The sequence below is a fragment of the Eucalyptus grandis genome, chromosome 7 (assembly GCF_016545825.1).
Source record: "Eucalyptus grandis isolate ANBG69807.140 chromosome 7, ASM1654582v1, whole genome shotgun sequence".
Lineage (NCBI taxonomy): Eukaryota > Viridiplantae > Streptophyta > Magnoliopsida > Myrtales > Myrtaceae > Eucalyptus > Eucalyptus grandis.
In genome coordinates this window covers 31758239-31773905 of record NC_052618.1, presented here as the reverse complement: position 1 = coordinate 31773905, position 15667 = coordinate 31758239, and the positions used below count along the sequence as shown (strand labels likewise).

General features: G+C 36.6%; 1 protein-coding gene and 1 pseudogene across 6 annotated transcripts; one reads left to right on the top strand and one right to left on the bottom strand.

Moving 5' to 3' along the window:
* Positions 1 to 798: 798 nt before the first annotated feature.
* On the bottom strand, positions 799 to 1864 carry LOC120296068 (annotated as a pseudogene).
* Positions 1865 to 10348: 8484 nt separating this feature from the next.
* LOC104453503 (putative pentatricopeptide repeat-containing protein At3g18840) lies at positions 10349 to 15492 on the top strand. Of its 6 annotated transcripts, none has more exons than XR_005553374.1 (3): positions 10349 to 12677; positions 13267 to 13427; positions 14680 to 15492. XR_005553374.1 is itself a non-coding variant. In XM_039318384.1 (2 exons), exon 1 carries the CDS (start codon positions 10546 to 10548, stop codon positions 12595 to 12597), a length of 2052 nt encoding a protein of 683 aa, XP_039174318.1. In that variant the 5' UTR covers positions 10349 to 10545; the 3' UTR covers positions 12598 to 12632; positions 14680 to 15492. The 6 variants fall into 6 exon arrangements, 1 of the variants encoding a protein (XP_039174318.1); XR_005553375.1 differs by having other exon boundaries at positions 13267 to 13466; XR_005553372.1 differs by having other exon boundaries at positions 13267 to 13536.
* Positions 15493 to 15667: the final 175 nt, after the last annotated feature.

Below are 15667 nucleotides of genomic sequence, written 5' to 3'. Positions count from 1 at the left end.
ATTGTGCACGTGAACAGCTCATATTCAGTAGTAGTTCATGATAGATTCTTAAATTTGATCAGTTGCTTCATTGAAAAAAATGCATGGTAATGCACTTCAAAGGCGGCTTTTTTATTTATCAAGTACAAAATTATTTGAGTGATTTTTTTATTTAGTATACCCTTGTGATGTATCATATCTTCAAGTGGCATAATCTAAGGACAACAACACTACGTATTTGTAAGGAAAAAGAAAAATTCGGTTGGCAGAAATGTAACCATGGCCAATTTGAAGATTCTCATTGGTTTGTAGAAGCTGTGGAAAATGTGGAACCAACCCAAAATGCAGACGCAGCAGCTTCTACAAAAGCAAAGAAAACCAAAAATATAACCAGCCACTGATTCTGCACCTCTTCTTAAGGATTGAAAGCTCAAATCGAACCATCCAGAAAGAGCAAATCCTGGGAGATGCCTCGGAAGGAATCAAGACCAGATCATTCTCCAGAGAGTTCATGAACTCCACGGCGCTCCTACCCGAAACCGAATCAAAGGAGAAAAATTCTCATTGTCCATCACCTTCACCCATCATTTTTGTCCTTGCCCTCTTACCAGTGTGGATATCTTTTCGAAGGAGGATGCAAGAGAATAAAACCATATGAAATTCAATAACACAACATCAACCTAAGAGCTAGAAGAAGACAATCTCAAAAGTAACCTTTGTCGAGCTAAACTATCTCAAGTCCCTCCTAACATGATCCTAGATTGTGGAACATATAACAAATACACACAAAAAATTTCCAATCCAACTATGCATGGAACTCTAAACATCATCAGTATCTCCCAAAGGAAAGCTAGTATAAATTATCGGTGTACTTGATGAAGTTGAAAATGTTTCCAGCTCCATCTTAGCTTCATCATTGTTAACTGGCACATCAGGTGGATAAATAAGTGGTTTTGGAGGCATGTGGAGTTTATCAATATCTCCTTCAAGCATTTCCAAGATTTTGCTCATTGAAGGCCGATGGTCAGGGTTTAATTGTATACACCAAAGTGCAACTATTATCATCTTCTTTATCACCTTCCTTTCCTCTGCTACAATTTCTATTTCAACATTGTTTTCTTCACTGACTTGGTCATACACCCACAATGGAAAATAAATTTGGCTTGAGTGTTCTGCATTTGCATTTACATTCTTCCTTCTACCTGCCATTTCCATGAGCAACATCCCGAAACTATAGACATCTGCTTTATAAGATACCCTACCAATGTTTCTGTAGAACAACTCTGGTGCCATATATCCTAACGTCCCTCTTGCAGCAGTCAATGAGTCTATGCTATGATTAGCAGGATAAAGTTTCACGAGTCCAAAGTCAGAAACTTTCGGAATAAAATTCTTGTCTAAAAGAATATTGTGAGGCTTGATATCAAAGTGGAGTATTTGCATGTCACACCCCTGATGTAAGTATTCAATTCCTCTTGCCACCCCAAGAGCAATCTCATATATTTTCTTGTAATCGAGAAACTTATCACCTTCCTCCATGAAAATTTGCTTATCCAAGGATCCATTCGACATGAGATCATATACGAGTGCTTGTTTTGAGCCCTCAAAAGCAAAAACCAATGAGTTGCACTACATTAACATGGTAAATTCTTCCAACAGTAGCCACTTCATTGATAAAATCTTGGCCTTGGGCCTTGGGCTGCTTCAAAATCTTGATGGCCACTTCATTGCCACTTCGGAGTGTTCCTTTGTACACAGAACCATATCCCCCTTCTCCCAGTTTGTACTTAAAATTTGCAGTGATCTTCTTAATATTCGAGTGAGAATACCTTATGGGCAAAAAGTTGTTGTGAGACTGTAAAAATTCTTCAATGTTCTTGTCCATTGCTAAGTGCCTTCTTCTGTAGATGTAGATTAGAAAGATCCCAACAAATGGCATCCCAATTACGAACTTTGCTCCACAAAAATACACTGAGAATAATTTTGATAGGTTAGAATCAGTTTTTCAAATTATTTTAAGAACAAATCATTGTGGCTTACCTAGTAGATATATAAAATCCACAGCTATCCAAAGGGTCATATCATCTAGGAGACCTGTGGAAGGAATGAATGATTTGAAAAGGATTTGAAGGAAAAGAAGTTTGGAAAACAAAACTCACAAGGAAACAGAGTAGTAGCTAACTACTTCGTGCAAGCTAAGTTTTGTCTAAAAGAATATGAGAAGTGGGATACGTGCATGCGCAAGAAATAATAAGTTTGTTTCACATAAATGATCGATGATACAATGAACTCCTTTAGCTTTCTTAGCAGTCAACGAATATAGAGAAAATGCGATTTTCATTTTTAATTGATAATTTTGTTTCTCCATGAGTAGGTAAATGCAATTTTTAAAGAATTTGCTAGTACAAGTGTTTCTTAGAATATTGGTTAAGTGACTAATTAAGCAAACAAGAAAATCTGAACTCTATGCCGACAAAAAAAGTTGTCATGTGGCTGCTCGAACTATGACCCCTTTTTTTTTTCACAACGGGAATCCTATCGTTTAGTGGAAAGGAAGTATAATCTTGGACTCATTTATGTGTGTAGCTGATGATGGGTCTGCTTGTGGTGATTTCTACTACCACTTTGTTTTTTTGGCCAATTTTGCAACTCCGACAATTTGATTCCAATATGTAACGCAAAGCTCTTGAAATCTTTCAAATACATTGATGTTGACCCATACTAACATGTATACTTCGTCATGATTTTCTTGGATTTGAAATAATTTTTACATAATGAATTTTGAGGAGAAAGTAGCAAGTGAAAGAGTGTAAAATTGCAGTAAAGTTTCATGGTCAATCGATGCTTACCGTCATAATAGTACTTGTATCCGCAAACCTGACCTGTGAAGATGCTTCGGAAATCAAAGAGGCAAAAGAAAGTTTTATTGGTGCTGAGTCTGCAACCCTGACCCATGAGGATGTTACGGAAGTCGGGTGCGCAAGAGGAGGAACGGAAGGCAAAGAAGTAGAGAAAAAAGCCATTGGCTATGGTGTCATGGATTAGCTCGTAATTGTAGAGGCTACTATTTATCTGCTTATTATTCACCAAGGTCCAGCTGCGGATGGTGCAAAAGTCCCTAACATCTGATGCTTTTGGATTGGCCAAAGCATACAACTTCCAACTTGATGATGTGTTGGAAGAATACAACCCCACAATGTATGATGGATTAATAGCGGTGGAGAATGAAGGACTAACCGGTTTTGAGCAGTTCATAATGACCACATTACCGAATAAGGCGAAGTACTGTGGGCCGGAGTTGTCACATGTTATCTGATTGTCACATGTTATCCGATTGTCACGCGTTATCTGATGACGGGGGAGAGACGAGTAATTGCCCTTTTGAATCCCATCATCTACCACTCTCATTTGACTACTGGAATAATTGATAGACAGCACATAATATTTACCACCATCCAAGTATAGAACAGTGCGATTACCTTCACAAGCCAACTCGTGATACGAATCACCACATCCTTTCGGATCACTCTTCAGTCAAAATGGATCACTTATATTGTGAATGTCACCACAGGATGAAGCGATACATAGCTGATTACTAGGCTTTGCAGTGCTAGTCAGCGGTTGTAATAGAACAAGAATGAGTAGCAACGCTTGATAGGTATCCATGGAAAGAGAATCAATCATGTCTCTGTTTGTCTTTGGACGAAGAGAAATCTGTGAAGAATTGATTTTTGTGTGCGGAGGAGGCACAATCTAAAAAGATCAGGAGTAGTGGGGATGATCCTTGACTTTGGAGTCGCCTTGCCCCGTACGAAAAGCCTAAGTCATTCAACCTAACAAGTGCACGCAATTCAACAAATTAAAGAAGTCCAGCGCCCCAAAGGGGGCGAGTACCCAGCTGGCCAACACAAAAATGCAGTGCATCTGGGAAATTACACCCATAAAAAAATAAGAGCGCATTCATAAGGGGGCGTGTACACAGCCGGCCAACGCAAAGATGCAGTTCATTTACACCCATAAAAAAATTAGAGATGATTTTTTCCCATTTGACTTTTCGTCAACTCTCTCGACGTTATTTTTGGGTCGATCTCGATCCTATCCACAAAGAAGTCCATCTCTCTCTCTCTCCCTATCAGTCACTTTCTATTGACACATAATCATTCGTTTTTTAGATGCATTTATTTCATTAAAAATAAATATTTTAAAAATATTTTCTTAAAAATAATAATTTATATCGCTTGAAATAATTAGCTAATAAATAATATTTTTATTTTCAATTTCGTTAACGATGAAAATATTTTTCTTTTATTCATATTTATAAGCAATACAATGGATCGTTTTTAAGAAAATGTTTTCCAAATCATTTATTTTTCGGGAAACAAATGGAGCCCCAAAACTATTCATAGCACTAAATCATATATTGTTCATCACAACTGTTCAAACGACAACTTTTTTGTAACTCTCTCTTCTCCTCTTTTCACACACAACTTTGATAATACATTCAAGGTGAAATTTCAATGGAGAAATTGAGTAATTGTTGAACTTGTTTATTTGCAGCTTTGATGTATATCCTAGAGGTTTATTTGTTCTAAACCCACGGCAACAATAGTATAGGTAGATAATACCTCAAGGATAGTAATCGTTATCACACATCAAAGCATTAAAGCACTATCAACTATTGCCCTATCTTCATTAGTAATCAAATTTTCTCAACAATCTTAAAGATGACTAAGAAATATGGACCAGTGTAAGCTGCTGCTATGTTCGAGATATGTTCACAAGCAAAGATGACTAAGAAATTATTCTCAAAGGTAGAAAGATCTAAAGATGGAAATTGTTATGTTATTACATTATTTTTTATTACTCTAGATATACTCATGTTTATGTTATGAAATCAAAGGCTTTAGATGTGTTCAAGATATATGAGGCTATAGTTGAAAATCAAAGTTTTGAAAAACGATTGGGGAGAAGAATACTTCTCATTAGTTTTTTTTTTTTTTTGGCATTCTGTGAAGAAAATTGGCATTGTGCATCAAGCAGTGCACATTATACACAATAACAAAATAGATTGGCAGGAAAAAAAAAAGAATTGAATTTTGGTAGATATAGTTAATTTCATGATTTTACAAGCAAAATTGCCAATAAATTTGTGGGGAGAAGCACTTCTAACTGTATGTCACATTCACAACAAAATTCCATTAGGAAATTTAAGATATCTCCATGTGAATTATAGTAAAGAAAGGTACTGGCATCTAATACTTTAAAGGGATAAATATACTAGAAGTCCTAAAACTTGTCACTAAAGTGCAATTAAGTCCTAAAACTTTCAAAAAGTGTAATTAAAATCTAAAATTTATTACAAAAGTGCAATTGAATCCTAAAACTTTTAAAAAATGCAATCAAGTCCTAAAATTTATCAAGTTTATACAATCAAGTATTTTCATTAGCTCCATTCGACTTGACAAATGAAAAATGTCAATAAATTTTAGAACTTGATTGCACTAACTTTACAATTTTTAGGACTTGATTGCAATTTTTAAGAGTTTTAGGACTTAACTTCATTTTTGTGATAAATTTTAGGACATGATTATACTTTTTGAAAGTTTTATGACTCAATTGTACTTTCATGACAAGTTTTATGACTTTTAATGCACTTATCCTTACTTTAAAGTATGGAGATGCTTTGTGTATTCTAAGCGAATCAAATTATGACCAAGGACATTAACAAGTGTGTTTATTGGATATACTAAAAATTCTAAAGTTTATTGCTTATTGGATGTTGAATCTAATATTATTGTGAAATCAAGATATGTTGAATTTCTTTAACACAAGTTTCTTAAAGATTCAAGTGATATCTACAAACAACAATTGACGCAATTCTTCATCAAGAAAAAGAAAACTATTTGATTCTCCAAGTGAGCCAAAGAGAAGTCAAAAAGTGAAGAAAACAAAAGATTTTGATTCTGACTTTATAACTCTTCTAGTATAAGGAGATAACGAAAATGTTATAAATAAGCTGTCCATGTTAATTCATTTGGATGGAGATCCAAGAACATTCAGTGAGGCAATGGCTTCCAAAGATGCACCATTTTTAAAGAATCAATTGATGATGAAAGGAGGTGTCCAAGAAGAATTCTTAATACTTTGTAAGATTGTCTAAATGAAATTTTTGATATTACACAAATCCCAACAGCATTTGGCCTGCCATGGAGACTAAATACAATACTAACAAATAAAGTACGGATAAGATTACTAAATATTTTCAATTGATCATGATTAATGAAAATTCCATCTCTAAGCAAATGGAGGAACTTCATATATATGTTGTCAAACTCAAAGACTTTATGGTTAAAGTTCCTAAAACTCTTCAAATTACTGCAATTATTTTAAAATTGCCTTCAACTAAAAATGATTATTGAAAGAAACTTTCCCATACAATTGAGAACCCGACTGTTAATATTTTGATAAAAACACATTCTAATTGAGGAAGGGTCTTAGGATTGTGAGGTTAATTATGTAAAAGAAGTTACAAGTAATGTGCAATTTGTTGAGAATGGCAACATGAGCATAGACAAAAACAAACATTGAAACATTGGCATGAGAAAATAGATTCAATGGTATTATTATATGGATTTAAGCATAACAATGCTAATAAGTGCATTTATTCAAGGCGTACCTAAGAGTATGAATTTATAATCTACTTGTATGTAGATGATATGTTGATTGTTAGTACAAATATGCATGGCATAAATGAAGTTAAAACTATATATATGGATACAATTTTAGGTATCAAAGTGATTAAACATAGTGGGGGTTATGCTTTAAGTCAAGGCTACTATGTGAAGAAAAATATTCAGAAATATGAACATTTGAGAATTAAAGAGTCAAATGTATCATATGATGAATCAATTCAATTGATGAAAAATATTGGGTAACCTTTAGTACAATTAGATTATACTAGTGCAATTGGAAGTCCGATGTACAATATGCATTGCACTAGACCGAGTATAGCCTTTACTGTGTGTAAATTGTCCAAATTTACTTATAATCCTAGTATATTGCATTCAGGTAAAAATGGTCAAACAAAGTTAGTGGGTCCTTCATAACACTTTTTTTTTTTTTTTTTTGGGTCCACTTACTAAGAATGCTTAAAACCACAACTATACTTTTTGTATAAAACTATATGATAAATTGAACGTAAAATTGGACTTATTAAAGAAAACAAAAAATTGAGTCGATAAAGCATACTTTTCATTGATACGTTCTATAGTACAAATAGAGATGTCACCACCTATAATTATGGTGGAAGTTAAAAATAAAAGATAATAATTTGATCTCATGAAAATTGATCAAAAACAAATCATAAGAAAATGAAGAGCGCCAAGGTCTTTCAAAGAAAACACTTGACCAAGTGCATGTACAAGATGGTTCAGTAATTTTGGGGAATCACCAGTGCGGACTATATCATCCACGTATAGTAATAGAATTGTAATATGACCATGATGATGATAAATAAATAGTGATGGATTAGCAATGTTGCTAAAGAATCCATATTTGAAAAGAAAGTCGTTAAACTTGTCGAACCATACCTTGGGAGATTGTTTAAGGCAATATAGCACATGTTGGATTAAGTAGACAAGGTCATGACGAGATGAATCACGGAGACCTGGTAATTGGTCCATATAGATAGGAACATCGAGATCGCCATGTAAGAAGGCTTTCTTGACATCTACTTGACAAATTTACCAATTATGAACAGTAGAAACGGATAGGACAATGCAAATTATGACTTGTTTGATTGCCGGACTTAAAGTTTCTAGGAAGCGAATGCCCTCCTCTTGATGCCAGCCTTTTGCAATAAGTCAGGCTTTCAATTGGTCAAGCGAATCATCTACATGTAACTTTATTTTGTACACCGGATTACATCCAACAACATTAATCGAGGGCTGATAGGGAACAAATTCCCATGTTTTGTGGAGTTCCTCAAGCATGGTGCCTGTCCAATCAATGTGTTTTAAGGCTAAATGGATAGCGTGTGGCTTGGAGGGGATAGAAAATTGCAATATTAGCATATCAAGGTTTGGCTTCAAGATCCCAGCCTTTGAACGTGTAACAATGGGACGTGGAAACTTTGGATTGACACTGAACTAAAGAGCCACTCTCCGCTGGCCGCGGCACAAGATTAGAGAGGGCAGAAGATGAATCTCATCCTATCTCAGCAAAGAGATGTGCACATTCGCTTGCTGAGTCAATATCTATCGCTGAACACCATTTTGACTAACTTTTGGACTAGTTTGGGGCATAGTTGAATGATTACTAGACATTTGTAATTATCCTTCAAATCCTCGAATCCCTTGACAATGGAAGCATCTTTCCCTTGGGTGAGCGTGAGGTACTCGAGTCGTTAGCCGAGCAAAGTTTTCGTGGACTTGGAGGTCTTGTGTAAGAGTGAAACACATGAGAAAAGGGGCACGAAATATGAGCGAGAGCATGAGTGACACAGCTAAAAGCCTAATCGCATAAAATATCGCATTGACACACGAAACGAATATTGTGTTTGTGACACATGAGAGCACTCGTTGATAAGACCCCAACATACTATACCTACTTGCAAGATTCGTTTTTTTTTTTTTTTTTTTTTAATTTCCTTTCAATTTTCTGAACCATGGAATGATACACATTAAACCTGAAATTGTGAAGATTGTATTTTACCACATCAAAATTAACACCGAACCCCGGAGTGTTAAAAGTTGGCACAAATGGACACTTAAGTGCTAAAAATTACGAAAGTGACACTTAAGTGCCAAAATTGGAGCAAAATTAATTACTTAAGTGCCAATCGATTAAAACGCTAACGTGTCAATTTTCCAACAAAACAATGCAAAATGACATCGTTTTGATGCTGACGTGGTAAAAATTAATTTAAAATTAAATTTATTTAAAACATTTAAAAATAAAAATATTTACCAAAAAAAAAATACTAATATTAAATATATTTAAAAAAAAAGGGAGGCGGTTGAGGAGCCCTTAGTCGCCGCCACCTCCCCGCCGCCGTCAGGAAGGACCAGCGATGGAGGGAGAAGGGCCGGTGAGCCCTCACCAAGGACCGGCGACCGGCAAAGGTCGGTGGCGAGGGCCTGTGAGCCCTCACCCGATCGCCAAGGTCGGGCCTTGCCCGACCGGGCCAAGGGCCGCCGCCTGTTAAGGCGACCCCCAAATTGAAATAGTTTTAAAAAGATATCATAAAGGAAAGATTACCTCTTTTAACCCTGAAATTTATTTGTTTCTTATGATTAATTAGAAATCATTATCAAGATTAAAAAAAGAGATGAATAAAGAATACTGCATTAAGGGTCCGTTCGTTTCGTGGAAAATTGGCCATTTCTGGAAAATATTTTTCCAAAAGTCATTTTTCAGGAAAATGACAATATTTTCTAGTGTTCAGTCAAAATCTGAAAATGTTTCGAAAAATATTTTTCGTTGTCATTAAGGAAAATATTTTCTAAGACTTCACCACTTAGTAATACATTACTTACCGATCTATAAATCCATCAAATATGAACTCGCCTTTAAATTTGGGCAAACTTACTTCATATATTTGTTCCTTCATTGTCACCAAATGCTTATCTACTCTAAAAAAATGTTTGTATGGATTTTAAAAGGAAACAAAAGAGAAAAGAAGTAAAGCATGTACAGCCCCAATGAGAATCTTTCAATTGAGTGGCATGTTCTTCCCTTGCGTCTTTTGTGTTCCAATAAACAAAAGAAAAAAGAAGCAAAGCATGTGAGCCATTTGCTTGAACAATGTATAACTGCATAGTAGAGTAAATAAAGAAAAGGATAAGCAAGAGTGCGGAGCGCGAGCTTGAGGTCAACGAGCTCGAAGTTCGCCTGCAACGGCCGATGACTAGCCAAGAAAGAAGAAGATGGGAAACAAAGAAAAGAAAAAAAGGAAAATAAAAATAATTCGAATTAAAAAAGAAAAGAAGAAGAGGAAAGAGGAGGAGGAAGTGAGGATTTGTAGAGATGTAAGATAAGAGATTAAGTGAGGAAAATGTTTTTCACTTTTGAAAGTAGAAAATATTTTCCCTAATTTAAATAACTTTTTTTTTTCATTTCACGGAAAATATTTTTCCGAAAATTATTTTCCGCGAAACAAACGGAGTCAAAATGAGAACTTTTCTTTTTCTAGGTCGAAGATTAATGTGAGAGCTTCGAAAAGAATCATTTTGAAGTGAAAATTAAGAGAAAAAAAAAATGAGAATTTTAAAAGATTGCAAAATCGAGAAGATATTCTTAAAAGACTGTCAATCTCTGCTTAAGCAAAATTCAACATCTACTGTCTTATTACCAACTTCTGCCTGCCGAGGATTTGGCTGCTGACACTGACACTGATTCCTCTCTCTCTCTCTCTCTCTCTCTCTCTCGTCACCGAAATCTGTTCTCTGTCACGAACCTGAATCTTTTGTTATCGTCTTAGAAGCTGGAAGGATCGGGGGTTGTTTGAGCAGCGATGCGTTCCTTCTTCTCGTCCAGTCCCATGTAACATCTGACACAAACATGTAAATGAGGACCTTGAAAGATGGTCTAGCCTACCAGACGAGAGCAGTTAAGTCCGGCTTCGTCCCCAGCACTTTCCTGTTCAACCAGCTCATCCGCCTCTACTCCCAGAATGGCCTCTTGCGAGAAGCCCACAAGCTGTTCGACGAAATGCCCCACCGGAACGTGTATACCTCGAACGCCCTGATTTCGGCTTATGTAAAAGCTCGGGACTTGACCCGAGCCAGGGCGTTGTTCGACTCCGCCACTGACAGGGACTTGGTAACTTATAATTCAATACTGACCGGTTACGTGACCGTCGAAGGACGTGAAAGCGATGCGCTCGAATGGTTTGACAAGATGCAGTTGATGCGTGATCGTCTTAAGTTCGACGAGTTTACTTTGACGGCGATGCTAAACTTGGTGGCAAAGTTACGTGTGCAGTGTTATGGGACACAGTTGCATGCTTATATGGTGAGGACGGGGAATGATACGGATAAGTATGCCATGAGCTCCTTAATTGACATGTACTCTAAATGTGGGAGTTTCGGAGAAGCATACAGAGTGTTCTGTGAATCAAAAGCGGAGGTCGATTTGGTTTCCAAGAATACGATGATGGCAGCTTGTTGTAGGGAAGGTAAGATGGAAATGGCTTTAGATCTGTTCCAGAGATTGCCCGAGTTAAATGATACAGTGTCTTGGAATACTTTGATTTCTGGCTATGCCCAGAACGGTTTTGAGGAGGAGTCCTTGAATTTCTTTATGAAAATGAGAGACAGTGGATTTGGGTGGAATGAGCACACGTTCGCTAGTGTTCTGAATGCTTGCTCCAGCATGCGGAATTCAAAGCTTGGAAAGGAGATACATGCTTGGGTTTTGAGAGAAGGAGTGATATCAAATCTCTTTGTTAAGAGTGCCTTGGTGGATGTTTACTCCAAGTGTGGAAATATGAAATATGCGGACTTAGTTTATGCGACGATTGAGTGGGAGAACTCCTTTTCGACAACTTCTATGATCATGGGTCATTCATCTCAAGGTAACATGTCTGAAGCACGGAGGCTTTTTGATTCTCTGAATGAAAAGAATTCTATCGTGTGGACAGCTTTGTTTACTGGTTATGTCAAAGCACAGCAATGTGAAGCTGTATTTGAACTGCTGAATGAATATAGAGGGAATGCAAACATTTCTTTTGATGTACCCATAATCATCTGCTTGCTAGGTGCCTGTGCATTGCAGGCGGCCCTGGATCCTGGAAAACAAATTCATGCTTACTCACTAAGAAAAGGGATGGAAATGGAGGAGAAGCTGATTAGTGCCACAATCGACATGTATTTTAAGTCTGGCAGTACTGAATATGCAGGAAAGATATTTCAAAAACTCACGGGAAGAGACTTGATTCTCTACAATATCATGATTTCTGGTTATGCAAATCATGGGCACGAAGATCAAGCTATGGAGCTGTATAAAGAAATGTTGGAGAGAGGATTGAAACCTGATGAGGTCACCTTTATTGCGCTTCTATCTGCTTGCCGTCATAGTGGGTTAGTGGAAATGGGGGAAAAGTATTTCAAGTCCATGGTAGAAGATTACAAAATAGTGCCTGAAATGGATCACTATGCCTGTATGATTGATCTGTATGGAAGGGCAAATCGACTAGAAAAGGCGATGGGTCTCATGAAGAAAATTCCCAGGAATTCGGATCCTGTGATTTTGGGGGCTTTTTTGAATGCCTGCAAGATAAATAGGAACCTCAGTCTTGCAAGAGAAGCAGCAGAGCAGCTATTGGTTATTGAGGAAGATAATGGATCTCGGTATGTGCAGCTAGCAAATGTATTTGCAGCTGAGGAAAATTGGGCAGAGATGCGCAAGATAAGAGAGAAAATGAGAGGGAAGGAAACCAAGAAGCTTGCTGGCTGCAGTTGGGTGTATCTTGAGAATGGAATTCATGCATTTACCTCTGGTGACACATCGCATTCAAAAGCAGAGGCTATCTATTCGATCTTGGAGTTCCTATCTGCAGATTTACATGTGCTACCCAATTCAAGTGTTGGAAAGATTACAACTTTAACATTGACATAAGGGGACAGATGAATTCAAATGCTTGGTACAGGAAGGTCTGTGGCTGCTTTCAAGAGCATATATATTCAAAAGAGGATGAGGTACGGAAACTTGGACTAGATTCAATTTGAATTAGACTTTGCCCTCTCTGTGTCATGACGCGATTGATATTTCTCTTTACTAGATAATAGGTGTTCATTATTCTGATTAATACACAGCAACAAATTCAACTGTAGAATGGTGGGGCTGTTGCCCTCATCTAAATACTATTAAAACTAGCTGGTAGCCCACACATTGTACGGGTTTCTGTGGCTCTGCTATGCATTTAAGTTCATTAGGATGAGCATGTAATAAGAAAGTGGCATATATACATTCAATATATTATTTCTGAAGAAGAGATGAGCGAATGGACATTAACTTTTTAATCCTTGTATGTTATAAGAAAGCAAAACAAATAATGTCATTGGAAAAGTTTTTCATGATATTATAAGAGTAAGTACATTCAAAAGAAAATAGATGGTGAAATTTTACTTTGCTGCATTGACATGAATATCTGTTGGGAAAGAAATGCATGAACTGCTGTTCAATTTACAATCATACATCGTTTATGAAAGATAATAGTACAAACATATTAGAACAGGACGACGATAGGCCTGCAGTTTTGCTTATCAGCCGCAAACATTCTTGCAGACAATACTCAAACTCAACACTAATTCAATCATGTTTCAAGGGTCGATGGTAAAAGATATATATTTTGAAGAAGGAATTGCACTCATTGGTGTACCACACACTGGACGGTGGAGATAAAAAACGACTGTGATGGATAAGAAGTACTGCCAGATGAAGCAGTGGTAAAGCTTGTTCATGTCAAAGCCTTCAGGCTAACAGAGGTTTTGCTCAATTAGTGGAATTTATTTCAAATAGGATGAGCTGAAGATAACTACTAGAGGATGAAGACATGTATATAGTTCCACAATCTGGTTTGGATAAAAGCCATTTTAATCTTATTCATATGTTTTCTGACTATTCATATTCTCTTCATCAATTACGCTTGTCATGTCTGATGCATGAACACCCACATTCAACTTTTGCAAACCTCTGTCTTTCCTTATTTTGTTACTCTCAAACTCTCCATGTTAGTCATTGATCCGCCATATGTCATGCCTCTCTATCTCTCTCACAAATAGTATTAGTCTTTCTAAAAATCTGATGTGCCATGTTAGAGGATGAAGATGTTGTATATAGTTCCACGATCTGGTTTGGATAAAAGCCATTTTAATCTTATTCATATGTTTTCTGACTATTCATATTCTCTTCATCAATTACGCTTGTCATGTCTGATGCATGTACACCCATTCATTCAAAACTCTCCATGTGAGTTTTGCAAACCTCTATCTTTCAAATAGTATTAGTCTTTCTAAAAATCTGATTTTGTTAGGATGAAGAATGTATATGACCTGGTTTGGATAAAAGTCATTTTGATCTTATTCATATGTTTTCTGACTATATGTCATGCCTCTCTGATCTCTCATTCAACTTTTGCAAATAGTATTAGTCTCTCTAAAAATCTGATGTGGCATCAAAGGAGAGTTTCTGAAAAAGCTGATGTCGAACTACAACAAGATTAGTTTGCTCAAGAGCTGCATATGTATAGTTCAATTTGTTGAAAGATTTTGATCATTGCCACCATTAAATCTCCCTAGCCTACTTAATGAAGTGGGTTCATTATCTTCTATTTTCCTGATAAATCAACCTAGTATAATGAAAACATAATTGCAGCAGGTTACAACGCAATAAACTAATTCTACTAAATTATTAGTTTTTAATTTTTTTTTTGTCTTTAAGCATAAATCAGTATGCCATTTATTGAAATAGATAAATTTAGACAATTTATGATCAGTAATTGGATTTGCCACTTTTGGGGTAAAAAAAAAGGGTTTACCTTCACTCTGTACACTGCATCATATTATTGACATTGAAAAACTTCTCAGATGTCATAAAAGAAGAGAGAAAAAAATATTTGTTTGCAGAAATGTGCTGGGAAACTTGTTTGTTGCTACTTATATGGACACTTCTTATGTTTGGTTATTCTCTGACTGCCAGGTTGGAGCGCCTTCTTCAGAACTATCTGACAGGTTAACTTGTCGAAATCTACTCATCATATTGCCGGTGAACCCTGATATCATAAAGCAAGGCAGGAGTCTCAATTGAATGCTCAATCTGCTGAAAATGGAAGAACCAGGAAAGAAGATCCATTTTGTGTTAGAAGACTGATAGCCTGCATCTGGGACTTTCCTGGACTGTCCACGGTTTGCCAAGCAAGCCACCATAATCTCCAAGGACTTCCTGCATACATGATGGCAAAGATATTCAAGAAGTCACTGTCTAGGACGAGCTTGTATTTGAATAAAGGTATAAAGGTGTGACATCTCAAGGGGGTAATGACGTGTACAATGGTCTTATTAGTGGCTATCTGGATCTGCTTATGTAGAATGCAGGTATGGATTGCCAGACCCTGTCCAGTCATATCAAGCTGTCTCATTCTGGACGTCTTCTTTCATCACAGTTTCAGCATGTGAGTCTCCATGGCATCAGTAGAATAAGGCAGTTTTGTCTGGGCGTCCATGGTGAATTCCTCCCGGGGTGCCCAACTAAGCAAGTCCAATTTTTTTGCATTTGTTGGAGTCATTACTCTTTGGAGCTTCTGGTGATCAGGGTGGGAACAAACATTCACCGCAGTGGACATGGTGACGCTCTCCAAACTCCGTTCCGATGGTGTATGTCTGAAATATTTTCTTGAGTATCTGAGAAGAGTTACTTGTACTTTTCACGGTATGTGAATATTCTGAGCTCATTTCTTCAAACCAAATTGATGTCATACATTCAGAGGAATAAACATCCTGCAGCACTCATCTTCTTTGTATGTTGTTTTCTCGCACACACCTCTCACAAAGATAATATCATTCTTTTGGATGCAATATCCCTGTCACTCATGAATTTTTTAATCACCCAGAACCCTGTGTGTATAATGTGTAAATTCCTGAGGCAGATTAATTTTTCAGTGCGAGGAAGTTCAAGAGATTGACATTAA